The sequence below is a fragment of the Rana temporaria genome, chromosome 4 (genome assembly GCF_905171775.1).
Source record: "Rana temporaria chromosome 4, aRanTem1.1, whole genome shotgun sequence".
NCBI lineage: Eukaryota > Metazoa > Chordata > Amphibia > Anura > Ranidae > Rana > Rana temporaria.
Window position 1 is genome coordinate 116,173,370 of NC_053492.1, and position 22,419 is coordinate 116,195,788.

Below are 22,419 nucleotides of genomic sequence, written 5' to 3' on the forward strand. Positions count from 1 at the left end.
CCGTAGCCAACCCGAAGGGAAGCGCCACGAATTGGAAATGACGCAAAGCCACCATGAAGCGTAGATATCTTTGATGTGGCTGATAAATTGGAACATGAAGGTAGGCATCCTTTATGTCTATGGACGCCATGAAGTCGTCCTTTTGGAGTGTGGCAGCTGCTGACCGCACGGATTCCATCCGAAATGAGCGGACTTTTAGGTATGCATTTACCATCTTTAGGTCCAAAATTGGCCTGACATCTCCATTGGACTTTGGGATGATGAATAGGTTGGAGTAGAAACCCAGCCCCTGTTCCAGGACTGGTACCTCTACTATTACTTCCTGGGAAAGTAGATGATTTAATGCCGACATTAATGCGGCTCCCTTCTCCGGATCGTTTGGAATCCTCGACTCCTGGAAATGAGGAGGAGGAAACTTTAGGAAATCTAATTTGTAGCCCGTGGCCACGGAAGACCGTACCCACTCGTCGGGAATGCTGGCTTCCCAAACCTCTGAAAAGAGTCGCAGCCTTCCCCCCACCTTCGTGGGTGGGGGCGCCCCTTCATAAGGTCGGCTTGGGGGCTGGTTTTGCTGGTTTGCGAAACCACTGCTTTCTGCCTCTAGCAGCCTGTCCTTGCGACTTGCTGTTGAAGCCGAAGTTTGCTTTCGCAGGAGGCCGTCGATACTGTTTGGCATTAGAGGGCCCCTGCCCAGGGGAGTACTGTCGTTTAAACGCAGGCCCCTGAAACTTCTTTTTAGTTGGCAAGAGAGTACTTTTGCCGTTTGAAATGGTCTGAATGTATTTATCTAGGTCTTCTCCGAAGAGTCGACCTCCATGGAAGGGGAACCCTACCAGGAGCTTCTTGCATGGGGGCTCGGCCTCCCAGCTCTTTAACCATAAGAGTCTTCTCATATGGATAAGGGATAACGATAAACGTGACGCTTGCTGGATAGAATCCCTAATTGCGTCTACCGTAAAACATATGGCCCTAGGGACATCCGAAAATTCTTCTGCCTGCTGGGCAGGAATAAGTTTTTGCATCTGCTTAATTTGATCCGATAATGCTTGAGCAACCCCAATCGCAGCCACAGCTGGCTGTACTACTGCCCCTGCAGTAGTGAAGGAGTTCTTAAGTAGTGCTTCCAAGCGTTTATCAACTGGATCCTTGAACACCTGTATGTTTTCTACAGGGCATGTTAACGATTTGTTAACACATGAGATGGCTGCGTCCACTGCAGGAGTAGCCCATTTCTTGGAAAATTTATCCTCCATAGGATATAGGGCAGAGAATCTTTTAGGTGGTAAGAAGATCTTATCTGGCTTGTTCCAATCTTGGAACAAAACTCCCTCTAGTAGAGGATGGATCGGAAACACTGCATTGCTTTGAGGCGCCCTCAGTGAGCCCAAAGCTGAAACCGTCGATACCTGGAGATCTGGTACTGGCAAGTTGAATGCACTATGGACCAAGTCCGTTAAGGCTTGAATCCACCAGCTCTCCCCTTGGGAGACTGCTCCAGATTCCTCTGTATCCGGATCTTCGATCCCTGAACCCACTTGGTCCTTGTCCAAGAGGTCGTCCAATTCCCCTGAGGAAAGGACCTCCTCTTCTGAGGGTCCGCGCTCGGGCGACGGAGATCTAATCCGTTTACTGCCCCACATAGCTGTGGCTATCATTTTTCCCATTCTTTTCTCCATCTCCTTTAAAGAGGTGAGTAATACCTCATCCGTGACTATCTTAGGGTTGGACTGACCCGCGCCAGCTCCAGCCCCAGATCCCGATGGCCCCAAGGCTCCTTCTGGGGAAAGCAGCGGCATAACTTTGTCCGAGACCTCAGACTCTCTGGGGGAATCCCCACCTCTTGTACCCTCTGACCCGGATGCCATGGTACAATACCGAGGTACACCTGCTAGCTTATTGGTACTTGGAACTATAAATAGTTAATTGCCCAAAACACCTGTTTGGGGAATAAAAAATGCTTCCTCTCCCCTAGATGACTTTTTTTTTTTTTTTTTTTTTCAATCTTCTTTTTTTTTTTTTGTTTCAAATCCAGGAAAGAAAAAGCATTCTGTCCCCCTGAGTAGTATTGCAAAGAAAAACTATGAGATGGAAAAGAAACAGCCTATTTCTAGGCTTGAAAACAGTCTTCTGAAGACTGCAATATCCTTTCTGGCCACTGTGTGTCCTCGGCGCCCCGTGCTGCCGCTCTGGTCTTTTCCTCCTCAGTTCCAATGTTAGAATGAGCTGTTGGAACGAAAAAGGAAGGGCCGCCCCTTCCTTAAGCCACTGACCCGCCCTTCCCCCCTCAGCTAAACGGCGCGAATTGCGCCTATAACACGGGGACGCGCGCGCGCGCCCGCCGACAGGGGGGGGGGGGGGGGTTGGGGGGAAGGGAGCCTCTCTGCTCCATCCTGGAACCACGAGGAGGTCAGCGTTTTGCCTGCTTTGCAGGCTCTGAGGAGGAAGACTGATGGAGCATCGCCTGGAGGCTTGCAGGTAAGCACAGCTCTCTGACACACACATACACATTATATCACACAGGCCCCACTCAATGCTTTTCCAACACTACAAGGGAGGTCACTTCTTATGGGGAATAATACACATAGAGCCATCCTATCATTAAGATATGTGACTAGTTTGCCAGATGCAGCGCATAACTTTAGGCATGTCCCCTGTGACCCCCCAGAAAAAACCTGCTAAGAACCAAGTTCCGCAAGTTTTCCCCTCACTTACCTGCTCCATGCCGCAGGACTTTGCCAAGCAAGAGGCCCAATCTTCCCCCATCTCCGTGGGGATGTCTAGACCTTCAGGCCCTGGGTTCCTATGAAGGATCCACTGTCCTGGGCCCATATAGCACCCTGGCAACAGAAACATTAGGCCCCCAAAGGTTTCTAAGTTCTGGGCCCAGGGTCCAGCTCTCTAAAAAGAAAAGCATTATGGGCTATACCCCAAGGGTTTGGGGCCCGGTTACTGACCACTTTAGCGCTGAGGCCTTTGGACAGAACCGGTTAGCTCACCTAATCCCAAGGATGCGGAGGCAAGCTAAACCATGACCAACACCTAAGACACTGGCGTAAAAACTGAGGTACTCCTCCTATGGGAGGGGGTTATATAGGGAGGGGCATTTCCTGTTTGAGATTGCCAGTGTCCATCACCTGAAGGTACTCCATATAACCCATATAGTAATGAATGCCGCTCTGTGTCCCGTGATGTAACGATAAAGAAAAATTGATTTCACTTGGCACTATGGGAGATATACTGTGTGTTGTGGATATCTAAAAAAAATCTGTAACCACACAGATTTTTGGGAGAAGTGGGTGACTGATGCGAAATGTAAAGTTTTCCAGGTTTTATGTGGACAAAGAAGATCCATTATGTCAGGATTGTGATGAGTAAAGCTTCATCGATAGGCACAATACAATTTCCATTTGGGCATGCTTCTAGTACGTATATACCCTCAATTCTTGTCAAGACTGTCTATATTTGTATTACTGTCTGTGCCTATCTATTCTGGTGACAACCACTCCCCCATGTCTGTGAGCCAATTATGAAAGAGAAACTAGATTGAGCTTCGGTTAATCCTGAGACTTGCTGCCACATCCCAAACTAATTTGAGAAAACAGAAAGAACCCCAAGGGATAGTGCGGGCAGGAAGCCAAAACAGGATATTGTGACAAAAAATATGTAAAAGTATAGATTTTATTTGATTATAAAACAGATAAATATTTAAAAGCAATTGTGGAACAGCATAATTCAAAATATAGGTACAGCTACTCAATTGCCACAATTCACAATTATAAAGATAGACATAAGTCAAAAAACAGATCGTGATTGCAGTACCAACTCTACATGTTTCAGATCAGCATAAAAGGCATACAATTCCTGTTACGATGGCTACAATTCCTTCTTCAGGAGTTGAACGTGAGCTGGCTGTTATATTTAAATTGTATATTCCAACGAATAGTCTTTTGGATGACACCTCTCTGTTAGAGACATCTTATCTGGGTTCCTGCCCCCCCTTGCTGTTTTGGCTCCCGTGAGCTCTGACTTGCTGCTTCACATTCTCTGGCAGGAAACTTAGAACGCAGATCTTTAGAATCCTAATATAAAGCCAGTAATTGCAATTTAAAGAGCCCAGAAATTATGTCAGTGGAATAAACCACCAGGTATTCTTACCCCGTTCTGAGGCTCAATGAAAAACTATTACAAGCCACTATTTTTCTGGCTCCTCAAATTTTTTGATATGTGATCACATCCATTTGCAATAACGCTGTGTATCCTGTATGCCGTTGGAATATACAATTTAAATATAACAGCCAGTTCACGCTCAACTCCTGAAGAAGGAATTGTACCCATCATAACAGGAATTGTATGCCTTTTATGCTGATCCGAAACATGTAGAGTTGGTACTGCAATCACAATCTGTTTTTTGACTTATGTCTATCAGTACAATTGTGAATTGCGGCAATTGAGTAGCTGTACCTATATTTTGAATTATGCTGTTCCACAATTGCTTTTAAATATTTATCTGTTTTATAATCAAATAAAATCTATACTTTTACATATTTTTTGTACTCTTTCACGGTATCCTGTTTTGGCTTCCTGCCCGCACTATCCCTTGGGGTTCTTTCTGTTTTCCCATGTCTGCGAGCCATGCAAGTGGAAGTATGGAAAATCTCCACAATGAGGTAACTGGCCTCAATATAATTAGAAATGCTAACATAGTCCTGCTATCCAAAATACATTGGGGCAGATCCACGTACATCGGCGCATATATAGGCCAGCGTAACACATCTTATTTCCGCTACGCCGTCTCAACTTAGAGAGGCAAGTACCGTATCCTCAGAGTATTTGCGCCCAACGTTGCGCCGGCACGCTGTAAATTCCTAGGCGTAAGCCGGCGTAATTCAAAGTAGGAAGGAAGTGGGCGTGTTCCATTGAAATGAGCCGTGACCCCATGCAAATGAAGGGGCGAACGAATGGCGCATGCACCGCAACGCTGACTATGTTCTGCGCCTCTCTGCGCATGCTCAGAACTAGGCCCGGCGTAATCAGTGAGATACGCCCAGGGCATAAATACGCCCAGACATGCGCCCGTTCAGTGCAAAAGTACATCCGCTTGTTTCCCCCCCTGAAGCAAGGTACTTTTGCTGGTTTCTTTGCTGCTGTTTGTTTTTGAGCCATGTCTGCTCCAGCAGCTGAGAAGCAGAGGAAGTTGAATTATTCCCCACAGGAGAAGACGGTGATTATCAGGGCCATGGCCCAGTATGATATTTTTCTCCATGGTGCCGAGAGTGCCAACACCACCAAGGCCAGGAGGACGGAGATCCTGGCGCAGATTGCCACAGATGTGAATGCTTTGGGAAACGAGGTCAGGACCCCAAATGACATTCTTAAAAAAATAAATGATTTGCGTCGCCTGGTGAAAGTTAAGCTGGCCAAGATGAGGACTCATGCCAGGGGCACTGGAGGGGGACCAGCAACTACCCTGACGTTGACTCCTGAGGAGCAGGTGGTTGCCCAGTGCCTCCACAGGCATCAAGTGGAGGGAGTTGAGGGCTTTGACTCCGTTGAGGATGCCTTGAGGACAGGTAAGTGTGTTTTATCTCCTATCTGGTGTGTAGCATGTGTGGGGGTGGAAGGGAACATGTGACAAGTGTGTGGATCCTCCAACATGTGAATGTTTTGTGTCATCCACAGATGTGCAGGAGGGTGCTGGGCCATCTGATGCTGGTGGCCAGTCCACACCATCCCCCGGACAACAGTCCGAGTCAGACCCCCTGGCAAGCCAGGAGTCATCAGTGGAAGGGAGTGGCCACACCTCTCCTTTAGGAGGTGGTTGAGGAGGAGCCGGTGACCAGTGGGAACGAGGTCAGGCTAAATTTAGAGGAGTCTCCCCCTGTGGCTGAGACCAGTCAGCCCTCCATCAGGGGTAGCCCCTCCCAGTCCTCCCCCAACAGGGCTTCCTCAAGGGTCTCCCCTTCTCCACAGCCCCAAGCCTCTTCTGGCCACAGGAAGGTGTCCAGGAAGACTAGGGGGGTCTCTGATGTTCTCTCGGAACGCCTCAGGAGGGACCAGGCCTGCCAGACCCGCCATCTGGGTGAGGTTGCCATGCATGTGGAACGCATGGCAGTCAGCATGGCCTCCTTCCCACTATGTCAGAAGCTGTCCAGAACATTGGCGCTAATACGGCTGCTGTGGTCACCTGGCTGGGGGATCTGCAGGCCACCACAGCAGGCCTTGTGGATGAGGTCCACGCCCTGGCAGAGGTTGTCAGGGACAACACTGCAGCCATCCAGGCGGAGGGGAGGCAGTCCAGGCTGCTGCAGGCGGACACAAATGCGGTCCTCACCCGCATCGCCCTGGCGTTGGAGGGCAGGCTGCCAGTTGTGGAGAGACCAGGGGATTCTCCTCCTCCTCCTGATTTCCCCCCCCCATGAGTCTCCCATGAGGAGCCGGGGTCGTGGCAGGCGTCGGGCACGTAAGCGCCGTTGACGATTTTTTGGGTGTTTCTTTTTTTAGACTCAGGTTATGAGTTTTTTATGTTTCTATTTTTTTACTCGGGTTATGAGTTTTTTATGTTTTATAGCCCAAGCACACGGTCAGTAGTGCAGGCTACAGTGTGACTGGTATTTGAATGTGGGGGTGACATTCCTGACGGAAAAGGGGTGTCACCCTCGGTCGTCGGGGTGAAATGATCCCCAGGACCAGGGAGAAGTGATCCCCAGGACCGTGTGAATGTGGTATGAATGGACAGCAACATAATTGGAGCCTTGACGGGGCGTTGCTGCTCCCAAGTCCTGCATTGTGGACTTGGGCTAATCCAATGTGATGAGGATGTGGGGTGTGTGCTAGGGACCACAGTGGTGTGCATGCGTGCATTCTCCTTGTGCCATGATGAATGTGTGTGTTTAACGTGCAAAGATGCCTACTGTGAGGCATCTCCTGACTGCTCTTCCCTCAGCAGACGGGGTAGCCTCGGTTAGGGGGGGATGTCTGGTTCGGGGGTCAGGTCATTACGTATGTCAATCTCCAGGCCCTTTCTCACGGCGAAGTTGTGCAGCATGCAACATGCACCGATGATCTGGCACAAAAAGAATACAACAGGGTACCCCCCGACTTATCCAGGCATCGGAAACGGGACTTCAGGAGGCCAAAGGTGCGTTCCACCACTGGGGGTATGTGTGTGTGCATCATTGTATCTTCTCTCTCCTGGGGTTTCAGGATTCCGGAATGGAGTCATGAGATAGGGTCCAAGTGCATATGCAGAGTCACCTGGAAGGGAAAAGACAGGAGGATGTTAGTCGTGCATGTGGCTCTCGTGATGTCTGCATCATGGGGTCGGACAGACATGCCTGACACCCATGTCACTCACCAACCAGCCAGCTGTACCCGTACACGTTCTGTTCAAATTCTGTTGGGATGGTGCTTTGACGGAATATGTAGCTGTCGTGGCTGGACCCTGGGTGTTTGGCACAGACGTGCCATATGAGGCATTGGCTATCACGTGTACGTTGATGGAATGCCAATGCTTACGATTGCGGTATATGTGCTCTGTGTCACGGGGGGGGCGTAGTGCCACATGTGTGCAATCAATGGCCCACGCAGTGCGTGGGAATCTTGCAATACTGTAGAAATCACGCATTGCCTTCTGCCGCAGATGCTCCTGGGTGGGTCTGACAATGTGGTGGGCCATGCGTCTGAGGATTGTGGGGCCAATCTGGTGCACACATCTGCCAATGGAGGATTGTGCCATCCCAGCCACAACTCCACTTGTACGCTGAAACGAGCCACTGGCAAGGAAATGCAGTGTTGCCAGTACCTTGACCAGTGGCTCCACTGCTTGTGAGCGGTGTGTCTGGCTGGTGATGTCATCTTTCAGGGTTGTGGTTAATTCCAGGATGGCATCAGGGCTGAATCTGAAGATGCGATACACCTCCGAATCCCCCATGCCAAAGACGTTTAGGCGCGGTCGGTATATCTGCTCTCGTGCCCTCCTCCTACGCGCCTGTGAAGCCAGTAGTATAGCTGTGACCATGGATGCCCCTGGCATGTTGGCATACAGATTGCTGTCCTGCAAGTGTGGATGCTCAGCTCGTCCCTAACGGTGCTGCTGAAGCTGCTCTCCAGCTGACCTGTGCATGTCTGCTGCTGACTTACCCCTGCTTTATGAGGGGTAACTTTAGGCCGGACGTACAACCTATGCGCGGCGCGCATCGGGCGCACGTACGTTCGTGGATCACCGTATCTCCCTCATTTTCATACTTGAATAGCAAATCAATGGTGCGTCCAGCGTATATATGCGCCGGCGCAGAAAAGTTACGTCGGTTGGAAAAAGCAGATTTTCAGGCGCATCTAGTTTTGTGGATACGGCGCATAGTTACACTGGCATATATATACACGTACGCCGTGCATCTCGCCGGCGTAAGTGCTTTGTGGATCTGCCCCCTTCTTTTTAAATAAAAGACACTACCAAGTGTCTGACTATTGGCTCCGATACCCTAGAATGTTCAGCAGAAGGCTTGATAGTTGGTGAAATCTGATATATAAACAGAAACTAGCTGCAGTTTTAATAATGTCTGGTACACCCCCCTCACACCTTCTGTGCTTCACTTCTGGCCCACCACATTGAACACTGCAGACCACCAAGCTCTGAGGAAAGGGGTTCGCCCCCGAAACGCGTCAGCCCTAACAACGGTCATTGATTGAAGTAAATATCGTGTTTTTTTCCGATGGTGTTGGACTTTTGCTGCATTGTCTTTCAAGGCCTGATTTTATACTCCCTTTGTGAGTATGATGATTTATTTTAACATTTTTTATTAAAATCTTATCAGTATCACACTAGGTCGGTGCGCCCTCTGTTCTCTCTTTTTTCCCCACCACATTGATGACAGCCTTAATAAAATAAAATAAATCATAGCAAAACCTTTGATACAACAGGAATCATTTAATAGCAGTGTGTAAAATTGCAGAAAAAATACTTTACAGACCCTCTTCCACTCTTCTGGTGTACCAAGGCGCAGCAGCCACTCTGGAACTAAATCTCGCTGGATCTTATTTAGATTTGCAAGCTGGGTTCGGTCATTGTTGTGTTGTACTTTGTATATCAGGCCAGCTAGATTTGCAGCATCCTCTACAGAGCAGCGGTGGTATCCACGCAAATATTTTGGAAGCTCCTGAATATAAAATGTTGTTAGAAAATCAAAGTTATTTTAGTTTTCTCTTAATTACAACAGCCCAGCTCAGACTTTGCTGTTGGTATTACTAACCTGATGATAGTGAAATATGCAATCAGCTTTAATATCCTTTCCTGGGTTGGCATTGACCCACAACTTCCGCATAAAATACAGCTGAAAACTGGAAAATGTAGGCGCCCCTAGGTAAGACATGATGCTGTTAATTAATTTTCCTAATTTCAGAAATTACAGAGACCATTTAGACTGAGGGACATTATCACCTGAAATGCTTGTATAGCATTCCTTTTTTTTATATAACATGTTAAAACAGGCACAGGTTACATAATACACTTACCAACACATCTTAAGCCTGGTACACATGGGCCAAACATGGGCCAGTATTGGCCGGTTCTACAGGAAAAATTAAAGAGTATACCAGGCTTTAGATGCTCACTCTTGAGCACTGCATGTGCTCCAGTGACAGCTAATAACACATCCAATATAAATGATTTCCTAACCAGTAAAACCATCTTATTTTGTCAATACATGACTTTCAGAAGTGCTGATAAGCCATGAGCTTATATTGCACAGATAAAGAAGATGGCATAGGTTCACACCTGACATTTTACATACCTTTACATGAAGTCAAAACAATGAAAACATATCAGTTATCCACTAATAACTGGGTATATGCAGGAATCCCAATTTTCAGTCTAAAAATATTATAACTTACGAATGCTTATTATTACTCCCTTAGTTACCATTAACCTCATTGGCGGTATGATTATATCTGTAATTTTGTACCAAAAGTGGTACAATTATTTTGTATGGAAATTTGGCGTTTTATACTGTAGGCCTGCAATTCTTAGGAATAACTCACTTAAATCTGTCCAAACAAGAGTCTAGTAGACATCCCGGGTATGATAAAGTTTGAAAAACAAAATCATAAATTATAATATAATAAATAACTATAAATAATTATAACAAATAATAATGTAATTATAATAAAAAATGATTCAATAATGTAATCAAATCAAAAACACCGAAATGTGTTCAGTTGCAGAATTTTCGCTGTCATTACTTTTATTTTTTATGACGAATTTCCCCACAAATTGCTATCGCTCAATTCTGCAAGTGATTATCATTTATTATTGCTGTTTTCTAGCTGCTCTAAAATCACTTTTGACATAAAGGGACACTTTTGGTTGCTATGGACAATCTACAGTTTGCAGGCAGAAAGAACAGTTTTTATTTTATAAAAGTACATGCAGAACACTGGGCAGACCACTAGGGACAAAGGGTGTGTGTATTTTTTACATACAGTACTGTAATCTGTAAGATTACAGTATACTGTATGTAATGTGTTTATTTACTTTTTTGAATTTGGCGCCGTTCTCCGCCCCGTGCGTCGTAGCGTCGCAGGGAACGGAGATCGGCGGCACACAGGCACTGTGTGAATCGAGCGAGGACGCCGCTCGCTCACACAGCGGGGATGCATCGCAGGATCCAGGGACAAGGTACGTAACTTGTGCCTGTGGATGCTGCAAAGCGGCCCCGAGTCTGGCTCGGGGATACCGCTTTTGGTATTGAGATCTTACCCCGAGCTAGACTCGGGAATACCGCCAAGGGGGTTAATTTGTCTAAGCTTGGCACTTCAGCTTGAGTGGCAGGGGTCAGTGGTCACCTGAAATCTGACAGCTATTTCCCTGTCCACTGCTTGCCTTACACACTGTCTCCCAGCTTCCACAATAACAGTCCAGTAGGTAAGCAGAAAATAAACAGCTTCAGTTATATGATACTGCTATGCACTACTAGGTGCTGGGAGTACGTGAAATCATTTGAGGAGATGGAGAGTTGACACCCTCAGGGTGGTTCTATCTTCACAGGTAATGTAGAGCTGGGGAACTAACTACAGCGTTTTAACCTTGGGCAGGTAGCTGTTAAAGTGTTACTAAACCCAGTAACATAAACAGTCTGTATATGCAGTAAAGAATGCTTGTTATACACACTGTGGGATGGGTTAATCCTCTGCATTGTGTAAAAAGGCTGTTTGACCCTGTCTCCTCTGATCCTCCCTTCTTCCAGAGTCCCCAATCCATCTCCTGATAGAATAGAGCCTTGAGGACACGCTGCACATGCTCAGTTTGGCATGCATTGCTAGAGAGTTTATTTCTTTTTTGGCAGGGTGCATATGATCAGCACAGGGCAAATCAATATTGTCCAGACAGATTGTCAAGGGCCCTGCAGCCTCCTGAGACAGCCAGAGTAGAATGAAAACTCCTCCTAAAAGCTTTAACCAGACATTGATAGAAGTCATAAGACTATTTACTGCTGATGAGAAAAGGTATTTAGCAGTTTTTTATTTACTAAAAGAATTGCATTTCCCTTTTCTGTGTAGATGACACAAATATAGTGAAAGCAGGGTCCTGGGTTTAGAAACAATTTAAGAAGGGCTTTCAATGCAACTTCAGAATGGAGTTGAAGGAAGGGCAAATAACAGGAACACCATGCCAAGAGGTTAATGTAAAAAAATATATATTCCAATAAAGTAGTTTTAACAAGATACAGCCAAAGTGTTTCAGGGGCCCAAAGCTGCTGATTTCAATAGAGCTTGTGTTGTATGCAGAATGGCTACTGGATGGCTAATAACATTTTGGTACTTGAATTCACAGGACAGCATCAGGGAAGTGCTAGTGTTCCTGTGATTTTAGGTACAACAATTACATCATCCAACTGATTCCACCAAGTAGCGATCCTGCATACAATAGAGGCCCTGATGGGAGGAAAGGGATGGGGAATATTTTGGCCCCCACAATGCATCAGTTGGACCTATTGATTTTGTTGAACTGACTTTAGTGCGATAAACATTTTTGAACTCTAGTCACTTTGCTTGCATTCACAGGCCCAGATTCTCATACATTCGCGCTGCTCCTGGGCAGCGTAATATATGAGCTCTACGTTACACCGCCGCAGGTCTACAGGTTTACATCCTGATTCTCAGAACACTTACCTGTAAACTTGCGGCGGTGTAGCGTTAGATTGCTCGGCGCAAGCCCGCCCAATTCAAATGGGGCGGGCACCATTTAAATTAGGCGCGCTCCCGCGCCGAGCGTACTGCGCATGCTCCGTCGGGTAAATTACCCGACGTGCATTGCGCTAAATGACGTCGCCCCGACGTCATTTGCCTAGATGTATACGTAAATGGCGTCCAGCGCCATTCACGGACGTCTTACGCAAACGACGTAATTTTTATTCAATTCGACGCGGGAACGACGGCCATAGTTAACATTGGTTGCGCCTGCTAATTAGCAGGGGCAACCTTACGTGTCGGGTACGCTACGCAAACGACGTTAATTTGCTGCGTCGACCTCGCGTATGTTCGGGAATCGCCGTACTTACCTCATTTGCATAGACGACGGGGAAAAGCGACGATGCGACACCTAGCGGCGGGAAAAAAAATTACTTTTAAGATCTGACAGCGTAACAGCCTTACGCTTGTCAGATCTAATGGGTACCTATGCGAAACTGATTCTGAGAATCAGTAGCATAGATACCCGGGGCCAGATGAGGTGTTACGACGGCGCTAATGGTGTTGCGCCGTCGTAACGCCTTTGAGAATCTGTCCCACAGAGTGTAAGCAGGGTGTGATCCTGATGATTTTGAAGGTTTTTTTCTGATGTATTTCAGGCATCATATAGACATATTATAGACATTTTTTCCATGTGTATCAATCTTCAGAAGTTTGATTCCTGGGCTGGGCAATGGGAGGAAAGCAGTTTGATTGCAGGAGAGGAATTCTTCAGGCGTAAAAAGGCATGAAAACTAACATTTACGGGCATTCCTATTGAATGCTACGGAGCCAAAAATGCCTGACTACGCAAAAAAAAAAAGCACATGTACTTTTTTGTACATAGGGTGACTGAGTGTACAAATGTGAACAGGCACAAATTAGAAAGAATATGATTCTGTGTAGTGAGTTGATATAAAAAAATTGGAGGTGGATTGTATCTGCCATTGAAAGGCCGACATCCCTTAATTTAATGTAAACATAGATTTTCCCTTGGGAATTAGACTTTTTAGGCACAAAAGTGTAGTGAGTAGAGGAACAAAAATGCTGAAAATGCTCAGGTGTAAATTGGGGCTTATGCCGTGTACACACGACCATTTTTAATGGTCTAGAAAAAAATGACTTTTTTTCAACCCGTCTATTGTTAACCACTTAAGGACCGGACCAATATGCTGCTAAATGACCCAAGGGGTTTTTACAATTCGGCACTGCGTCGCTTTAACAGACAAATGCGCGGTCGTGCGACGTGGCTCCCTAACAAAATTGGTGTCCTTTTTTCCCCACAAATAGAGCTTTCTTTTGGTGGTATTTGATCACCTCTGCGGTTTTTATTTTTTGCGCTATAAACAAAAATAGAGCGACAATTTTGAAAAGAATTCAATATTTTTTACTTTTTGCTATAATAAATATCCCCCAAAAACATATATATATATAAAAAAAAATTCTCAGTTTAGGCCGATACGTATTCTTCTAACTATTTTTGGTAAAAAAAATCGCAATAAGCGTTTATCGATTGGTTTGCGCAAAATTTATAGCGTTTACAAAATAGGGGATAGTTTTATTGCATTTTTATTATTTTTATTTTTTTTACTACTAATGGCGGCGATCAGCGTTTTTTTTTTCCGTGACTGCGACATTATGGCAGACACTTCGGACAATTTTGACACATTTTTGGGACTATTGTCATTTTCACAGCAAAAAATGCATTTAAATTGCATTGTTTATTGTGAAAATGACAGTTGCAGTTTGGGAGTTAACCACAGGGGGCGCTGTAGAAGTTAGGGTTCACCTAGTGTGTGTTTACAACTGTAGGGGGGTGTGGCTGTAGGACTGACATCATCCATCGAGTCTCCCTATAAAAGGGATCACTCGATCGATGCGCCGCCACAGTGAAGCACGGGGAAGCCATGTTTACATACGGCTCTCCCCGTTCTTCAGCTCCGGGGAGCGATCGCGACGGAGCGGCTATAAACGAATAGCCGCGCCGTCGTCCCGGATCGCTCCCCGTAGGAATCCGACCGCCGCATGTAGCGGGGGGGTCCCGATTGGACCCCCGACCCACGTCTAGGCAGGGACGTACAGGTACGCCAATGTGCCTGTACGTGTCATTCTGCCGACGTATATGTACATGCGGAGGTCTGGAAGCGGTTAAGCCTGCCTTGCCTACACACGATCATGAAAAAAAAATGCTCTAGCAAAGCGCAGTGACGTACAACACGTACGACGGCACTATAAAGGGGAAGTTCCATTCGGATGGCGCCACCCTTGGGGCTGCTTTTGCTGATTTCGTGTTACTAAAAGTTTGGTGAGAGACGATTGGCGCTTTTCAGTCTGTTACAGCGTGATGAATGTGCTATCTCCATTATGAACGCTAGTTTTACCAGAACGAGCGCTCCCGTCTCATAACTTGCTTCTGAGCATGCACGTTGTTTTCACATCGTTAAAGCCTACACACGGCCATTTTTTACGACGTTAAAAACAACAACGTGAAACACAACGTGAAAATTTAGAGCATGTTCTAAATTTTTAATGCACATTTTTAACGTTGCAAAAAATGCTCTGGAGACCACACACAATCGTTTTGAATGACATTAAAAAAAAAATAGGATTTTTTGTACTCACCGTAAAATCCTTTTCTCTGAGTCCATGGACGGACACAGCTCCGTAATCTTGACAAGTGGGTTATGTTCCCTGTTTACAGGGGAGGACTAGGCAGAAACATGTTAGATAATTAAATACAGTACATGTTACATTAACAGAGTTGAACAGCCCCGCCCAAGGGAGCGGTCCCTCTAGACATAACCCTCCTCACTGCAGCATGCAGCCTCAGTTGGTAAAAAAGCAGTACAAACCTAAAAAGGAGGGGTGGGAGCTGTGTTCGTCCATGGACTCAGAGAAAAGGATTTTACGGCGAGTACAAAAAATCCTATTTTCTCTTATTGTCCATGGACAAAACAGCTCCTTAAAGGGGTTGTAAAGGAACATTTTTGTTTTCATAATAAGCATCCTTTACCTGCAGACATTCCTCTTTTCACTTCCTCATTGTTCGTTTTTGCTCAGAAGTTGCTCTATTTCTTCTCTGTTCTGTTCACTTCCTGCTTGTCTCTTTGTTACTCACCACCGTGAAAGGGAGGCTTTACTGCGGTGGTCAGTGACGTGCTCGCCCTATCCTGGGAACTACATCTGTGCGGCAGGACGCTCTCTACGTGTTAGAGACTTCAAGGAGGTGTGAATTACTGGGCGTGCCGCAATGCATACTGGGAAATGTAGTTCTTACATGAACAAGCGCCGCAAACCAGGAAGTGAATGAGAGAACAGAAACTAGATATAGATGAAGCTATTTAATAGGTATTTACTCGTTTTTTAACAGAATCATTACACTATTCTGTCTGTCTACCTTGCAGACATTAATTTTAGGCAAATTTTTTTTTTCCTTTACAACTTTAAATCTTGACAAGTGGGACGTCCCCAAGCAGTGTCAAAAACGAGGGGTGGGAACAGTATCAGTAAAACCAATTTTAACTTCACCCCAAAACAAGCAGAGCTCCTCAACGGAGGAGGTGCAACTTTAAACAGCCACCTGCAAAAACTAACGGCCGAAAGAAGCATCAGAAGATGCACTCACCATGGCGCCGGGGATGCGCGTCCACGTGAGGACGTGATGACGCGATGCATTCACGGGCGGGGGAGCGAAGAGCGATGGGACCGCTAGGAGGAGGAGGGACGGACTGAGCCGGACGAGAGGGGGAGACAGCAACTTCCTTACGCCGCACATGCAGCCCATCGGATCTCCACTGAACCACCGGACCCACTCGTTCCTTGTGACGCTAAGGGCTGCGGGCGGTGAAGTATCGTGCCGCGCCGCAGCACCGGTAAACAGATACAGGACGTGGGGTAAGTAGTGGGAGGACGGCACCTGTCGACTGCAACGGCTCCAGCCAACACAAGAGTGAGTATGCCGAGACAGCGTGTGTGCTGAGCCTGGATGGAAGGATATCATCTGCACCCCTCCTCTCAGCCGATCCAGACAGTGAGGTACATTCAATGCTAACAATTAAATTGTGAAGAAAAAATTGGAATATTTGAAAACAGCAATTTAATGCAGATCCATGGAGAGGAGAGAGGTATTCTTTGTTTTCTTTCCCCGAGAAATTAAATTAAGAGCTGCATTGCATGATATGATGTAGAACAATTTATCACAATTGAACACAAGAGAATAGAAGACCAATAAAGGAAGCTAACAGGAACCCCGAGATAACCAGCTGTGCATGCTAAGCGAAGTTATATAGAGAGGTGGATAAGAGATGTTACTATGAATAACTGATTGTTACAGCACTTTCTTATACTACTCGATTGGGGGGGGACTATTAATTTTACATATGAACTTCCCAAAATAGGTAAAACTGGCATATACCTTCTACCTTCTATACTCAAAATTTTACCTGCATGTTCTGCTTGAAGCCTGTACATTCGTATTCTCTAAATAATTTATTTATTTAACTTTGTTTCCTTGCATTTGATTGAGGGGAACTTATACGCCCCATATCTTTTGGGGAATTTTCAGGCACCTCTGGTGTGGGACCTTTATCTTTTTTTCCGGAATCTTCCAAATTCCCCGGACCTTAAACAGCAGGAAAAGGGAAAGATCTGGGGAGGTACCCTGCCCCCCTCTTTAACGCATTATAACCGAATGGTAAATAGGGGAACTCTGTCTACCCATATTCCCTGCATATACAAATACTATTTGTTGTAATTGATCAAGAGCGGGTATATTGGTATATTGATAAGCATCGCTTAACTGTCAGAACTGCTGAAATAATACTAGTAGGTTAAGAGCTAAAAAAAAAAAAAAAAAAAAAAAAAAAAGGGGGGTAGAGGGGGAGAAAATAAAATCAAAATAGCGAATCCCTACAAAGTAGACCTCTGGCACAATCCAGCATAGCACTCTATATAGGTCCCCCCCCTTTATATGGGTTTTTGTATCAATTGGGGAATTAAGAGGTCAAGCTGGGGAAGAGAATAAGAAAGAAGGAGACTAATATGAGCAGAATGACGAGTAGATCAACAAAAGGGGGACCCCCAACTACTCCAAGCAACACAACAGCAACAAGCTCAATAAGGCCATTCGTAACTAGAGGGGAAAGTCCGCGTGTCCCTGGAGCCCAGGGTGCAACAAAGCAACAACAAGTGAACAAAACAAAAAAAGTTGAAAATAAGAAACCCCAGAGTGATATGTCCAGAGAAACATCTATAGAACTAAGAGAGGAGGGGCCCACCGGAAGCGTATTAGAAAGCAGCAGGATGGATGAACGAAGCACGGACACTCAGGCCCCCTCAAAGGGAGAAATGGCGGAGATGCTGTTAAGATTGGAAAACGTGATAAAAAGTGAAATACAGAATTTAAGGACAGACTTCGGTCACATGCTCTCCAGAATAGAAACAGTTGAGGAACAAATAGAGAAACAAGAACAGGAATCAAATACACTAAAAGCCCAGATGGATCAGATTCAACTTCAACAGAGACATATTCTCTATAAATTGGAGGATCAGGAAAATAGAAGCCGGAGACAAAACTTAAGGATAAGGTCAATACCAGAGAAGAGGGGAGAGGACCTCAGGATAATAACACAGACGATATTTAATCCACTACTAGAAAGAACAATAGACAACCCAATTAGGATTGAAAGGGTACATCGGGTAGGAAATCCGAAAAGAGTGACTACCGAGCGAACAAGAGATGTCATAATAAGGTTCGGATTTTATGAAGATAAAGAAGCAATTTGGAAAAAGCTGAGGGGACAACCCCCGGTAGTGTTCGAAGGGACGGAGCTGCAGATATTCACCGACGTAGCCCCAGAAACCCTGGCAAGGAGATGGACATTAAAACCACTCTTAAAACAGATGACAGATCTGAAGATCAAGTATAATTGGGGTTTCCCTGCTTGCCTAATTGGAACAAAAGAGGGGAGATCGGCGACACTAAGATTCCCCGAAGATTTAAATGAATTCTGTAGGAAGTTGGATATTCAGGTCCCTGACCTGCCGGGCTGGGGGTAGGGGGGGGAGGGGGAGATGGGAGGAGGAGGGGGGGAGAGTGGGAACTCCCCCCCCGTCCTCTGTTCCTCAGCTCCCCTTCTGGTAGTACCTTTTTCTCTTCTGGACTGCGGTAGAAGTTCCCAGTTATCCTTTTCCTTTTTTTTTTTTTTTCCTTCTTGGTCTCCCCTCTGACTCCCGGCTTGGGACAGGTCCCTTCCTCCCCCCCCCTTCTGGGTGGAGAACCGGAGGGGGGGGTGGTCCCAGACCCCACCCGGAATGATCTGAACCATAACATGGAAGATGGTTCAAAGGTCTTCAATAGGCCAGATAGGGGGGGTAGGAGGGAGGAAGGAGGGAAGGGGGAGGGGATGGGAGGGAGGGAGGGAGGGTTGGGTAGGGTGGGAAGAGGGGATGGGAGGGAGGGGGAGGATTGGGTGGGTTGGAGGGAGGGGGGAGGCATGGGAAGCAGGGAGGGAAGAAACCCTATCTCACCAAAACAATCAGAAGAGACAGTAACCCGAAGAAAGGTAAACAAAAATGCCAGTGATTAAATGTCTGTCTTATAATGTAAAAGGCCTTAACAGCCCAACTAAGAGACATAAGATATTAAAGGAGCTGAAAAGGTATAGGACAGACATTGCCTTCTTACAAGAAACCCATCTTACACTGGGGTCAAATACAAAGATATACTCCCCCGACTTTCCCAGATGGTACTATGGAGATACCATTTCCAAAAGAGCCAGAGGGATAGCAATCGGAATAGCGAAGGGAACTAGGTTCGTCCTAACGGATAGAATGACAGACCCGGAAGGGAGATTCCTCTTTTTAAGGGGAAATCTGGAGGAGGAGGAATACACCCTTGTAAATATATATGCCCCAAATACCTCTCCGATGAAATACCTGTTGGAAATACTAGGGAAATTAAAAGATTTTAGGAGGGGAAAGTTAATATTGGGAGGAGACTTAAATTTTTGTATGGACCCGAAAGTAGATAAGACTCACCAGACAACAGAAACCCAAGACAAACAACTAAGAAAGGTTAAGGAAAGTTTATATAGAAATCAATTAGTAGATACATGGAGGATCTTTAACCCAAGCCAACGAGATTACACGTTCTATTCCCCGGTCCACGGGAGCTACTCTCGGATTGACCACATACTGGTAGACCATAGAATACTGGAAATGGTGGTCGAGACAAGAATAGAAACCATGACGATCTCGGATCACGCCCCTATCAGCATATCCATAAAAATCTCAGGGAATCAAAAGCCCTATCAAAACTGGAGACTTAATGAGGAGCTAATAATCAAAGAGAAAAGTTCCCTGAGGGTTAAAAAAGAATTAGAAGAGTATTTTAAAACCAATGAGATAGAAGGAATTTCTAAAGCAACCCTATGGGATGCTCACAAGGCGGTGATAAGAGGGATCTTGATCTCTGAAGGAGCAAGGAGGAAGAAAGAGGAGAATAGTAAAAGGGAAAAACTAATAGAGGAGATCTTTAATCTTGAACAGAAACATAAGAAAATGGGAAAACAACGAAACCTATATCTAAACCTGGTAAATAAGCGAAATGACCTTAAAGAACTTTTAGATCAGGATATAAAAAGGGAATTCAACTTGATAGCAAGGGAAAGATACAGGTGGGGGAATAAAACAAGCAAACATCTAGCTCGGATGGTACAAAAAAAGAAATCTAGGAATTATATAGATAAAATCAAAAACGAAAAAGGTGAGGTCTCACATACAACAAAAGATATTGCAGAAACATTCAGAGTTTACTATGAAAAATTATACTCGGTAGAACAAAAGAACTGGCAAAAAGGGGAAAAAGAAAATAAGATTGCTACATTCTTAAAGGAAGCAGAAATAGCGAAAATTGGACAAATGGAGGCAGAAGAGATGGATAGGCCCATTACGGAAAATGAAATTAAACTAGCATTAACAAGTACAGAAGCCGGTAAAAGCCCGGGCCCTGACGGCTTCACTGTGATGTATTACAAAAAATACAAGGAGATTCTCCTCCCAAAACTATGCCAGTATTTTAATGGCCTTGGAAGAGAGTATAAATTAAGTAAAGAAGCATCAGAGGCAACCATCACGGTTATTCCAAAGGAAGGTAAAGACACGGGAAGCTGCTCAGGGTACAGGCCGATATCTCTCTTAAACACTGATATAAAACTGTACGCAAAGGTACTGGCCGGAAGAGTAAGACAGGAAATGACAAAATTGGTACACCCGGACCAAACGGGCTTTGTCCAAGGTAGAGAGGGTAGAGACAATGGAGTAAAAACACTCTTGATACTCCAGAGAATGAAGGCGGTAGGGTCCCCAGGTCTACTTCTGTCGATCGATGCAGAAAAAGCGTTCGACAGAGTAGACTGGGGATTTATGTTGCTTACCCTGAAGGACATGGGGTTCGGACAGAGAATGATAGATTGGATTGCAGCACTTTATGTGTCGCCCACAGCCAAAATAAAGATAAACGGAAGTTTATCCCAAACTTTCTCAATGAAAAATGGTACAAGGCAGGGGTGCCCTCTGTCGCCGCTCCTGTTTGTGCTCTCATTGGAGCCTCTATTGGTCAGGATCCGGAACTGCCAAGAAATAAAAGGGGTTAAAATAGGAGAGGAGGAATACAAACTTTCTGCATTTGCAGACGACGTCCTGTTCTATTTAGATAAACCCAAAACATCAATACCAAACCTATTAAACCTATGCAGAGAGTACGGGGAAATTGCGAACTTCAAAATAAACCTCACCAAAACGGAGATTATGAGTATAAATATAAGTAAATGGGAAGAGCAACTCCTCAAAGTGAAGTACCATTTCGCCTGGGTCAAAGAACTTAAATACCTAGGGATACTCTTAGCAAATTCTACTAAAAAAATGTATAAAATAAACTTCATCCCCCTATTAAATGAAATCAAGACAGAAACAAAAAGAGTGGAAAATAGAGCAATATCATGGATAGGACGAATCAATTATTGCAAAATGGTTATTATACCTAAAATCATATATAAATTTCAGATGATTCCCATAGCCCTCCCGAGAACACTATTCTCAGTATTAAAAAAATTAATTATGAATTACATATGGAAAAATAAGAAACATAGGATATCACTCCAGACACTAAAACAACCAAAAAAAAAGGGGGGTTTAGCGGTACCGGATGTTAAAGGATACTATGACGCGGTGGTTATAACAAGGGTGGTGGAGTGGGCCAGAGCCAATAAAGAAAAAAGGTGGGTAAGATTAGAAAATGAATTAGCACAGGTGAGGTTGGACAAGATAATATGGAACCCTCCCCAATTTAGGACACTAGATAAAAACGCACATGAAATAACAAAAAATGCACTTAAAATATGGGACAAGGTGTATAAAAAAATTCAGAAGGAATATAATTCACCTTTTATAGCACTAAAAAATAATGATTATTTTGCACCAGGTAAAACACAAGTGGGGGGTAATTGGATTAAACAGGACACTGTACAACTAAGGGATATAACGAAGGACGGCCATATAATAACACTACAAGAGTTACAATTTAAAAATAATTTAATGGAAATCAATGAATGGAGGTATCAGCAGCTTAAACATTTTGTTCAGGATCTCCCAGGACCACTGAGAACGGGAGACCAGTTAACAGACTTAGAAAAAATATGCTCCACGGAAAGATCTAAAGGAACTACCTCAAAGTTATACAGAATTCTATTGAAGATAGATGAGCAGAATATACCCCCATTCATTAGAAAATGGGAAAGGGAACTGGGAACACAGCGGGATAGGGGCACAATAGATAAAATGTTGGCTCTGACACACTCCTCAGCGGTAGATAGCCGTACTGCGGAGATGTGCTTTAAATGTATATCCGGATGGTACATGACCCCGGATAAGATAAAAAAGTATAATGAAGAACAGACAGGAGAGTGTTGGAGGGGATGTAAAACATCAGGAAATATGGCACATCTTTGGTGGGGATGTCCTAAGATCAAGAAGTATTGGGAACAAATTTTGACCTGTGTGGAAGAGATCACGGGGGAAAAGATAAAGATGGACCCATGGGTCATCCTATTCCATGGGGGGGAGGAAGGTATAAAGAGCTATAGGAAATCGCTTGTACCGCACCTACTCAACGCCGCTAAGAGACTTATACCAAGGAAG

At 45.1% G+C, this 22,419-nt stretch overlaps 1 protein-coding gene across 1 annotated transcript in view; it reads right to left on the reverse strand.

Moving 5' to 3' along the window:
• The window catches only part of MYO7B (myosin VIIB), a 349,736-nt gene that overhangs the window by 22,912 nt on the left and 304,405 nt on the right, over positions 1–22,419 (reverse strand). The window contains exons 43-44 of the mRNA XM_040348869.1: positions 9,249–9,355; positions 8,970–9,155 (exon numbers count right to left, since the gene is read on the reverse strand). Coding sequence (XP_040204803.1) covers positions 8,970–9,155; positions 9,249–9,355 — 293 coding nt within the window. The remainder of the gene's footprint in view (positions 1–8,969; positions 9,156–9,248; positions 9,356–22,419) is intronic.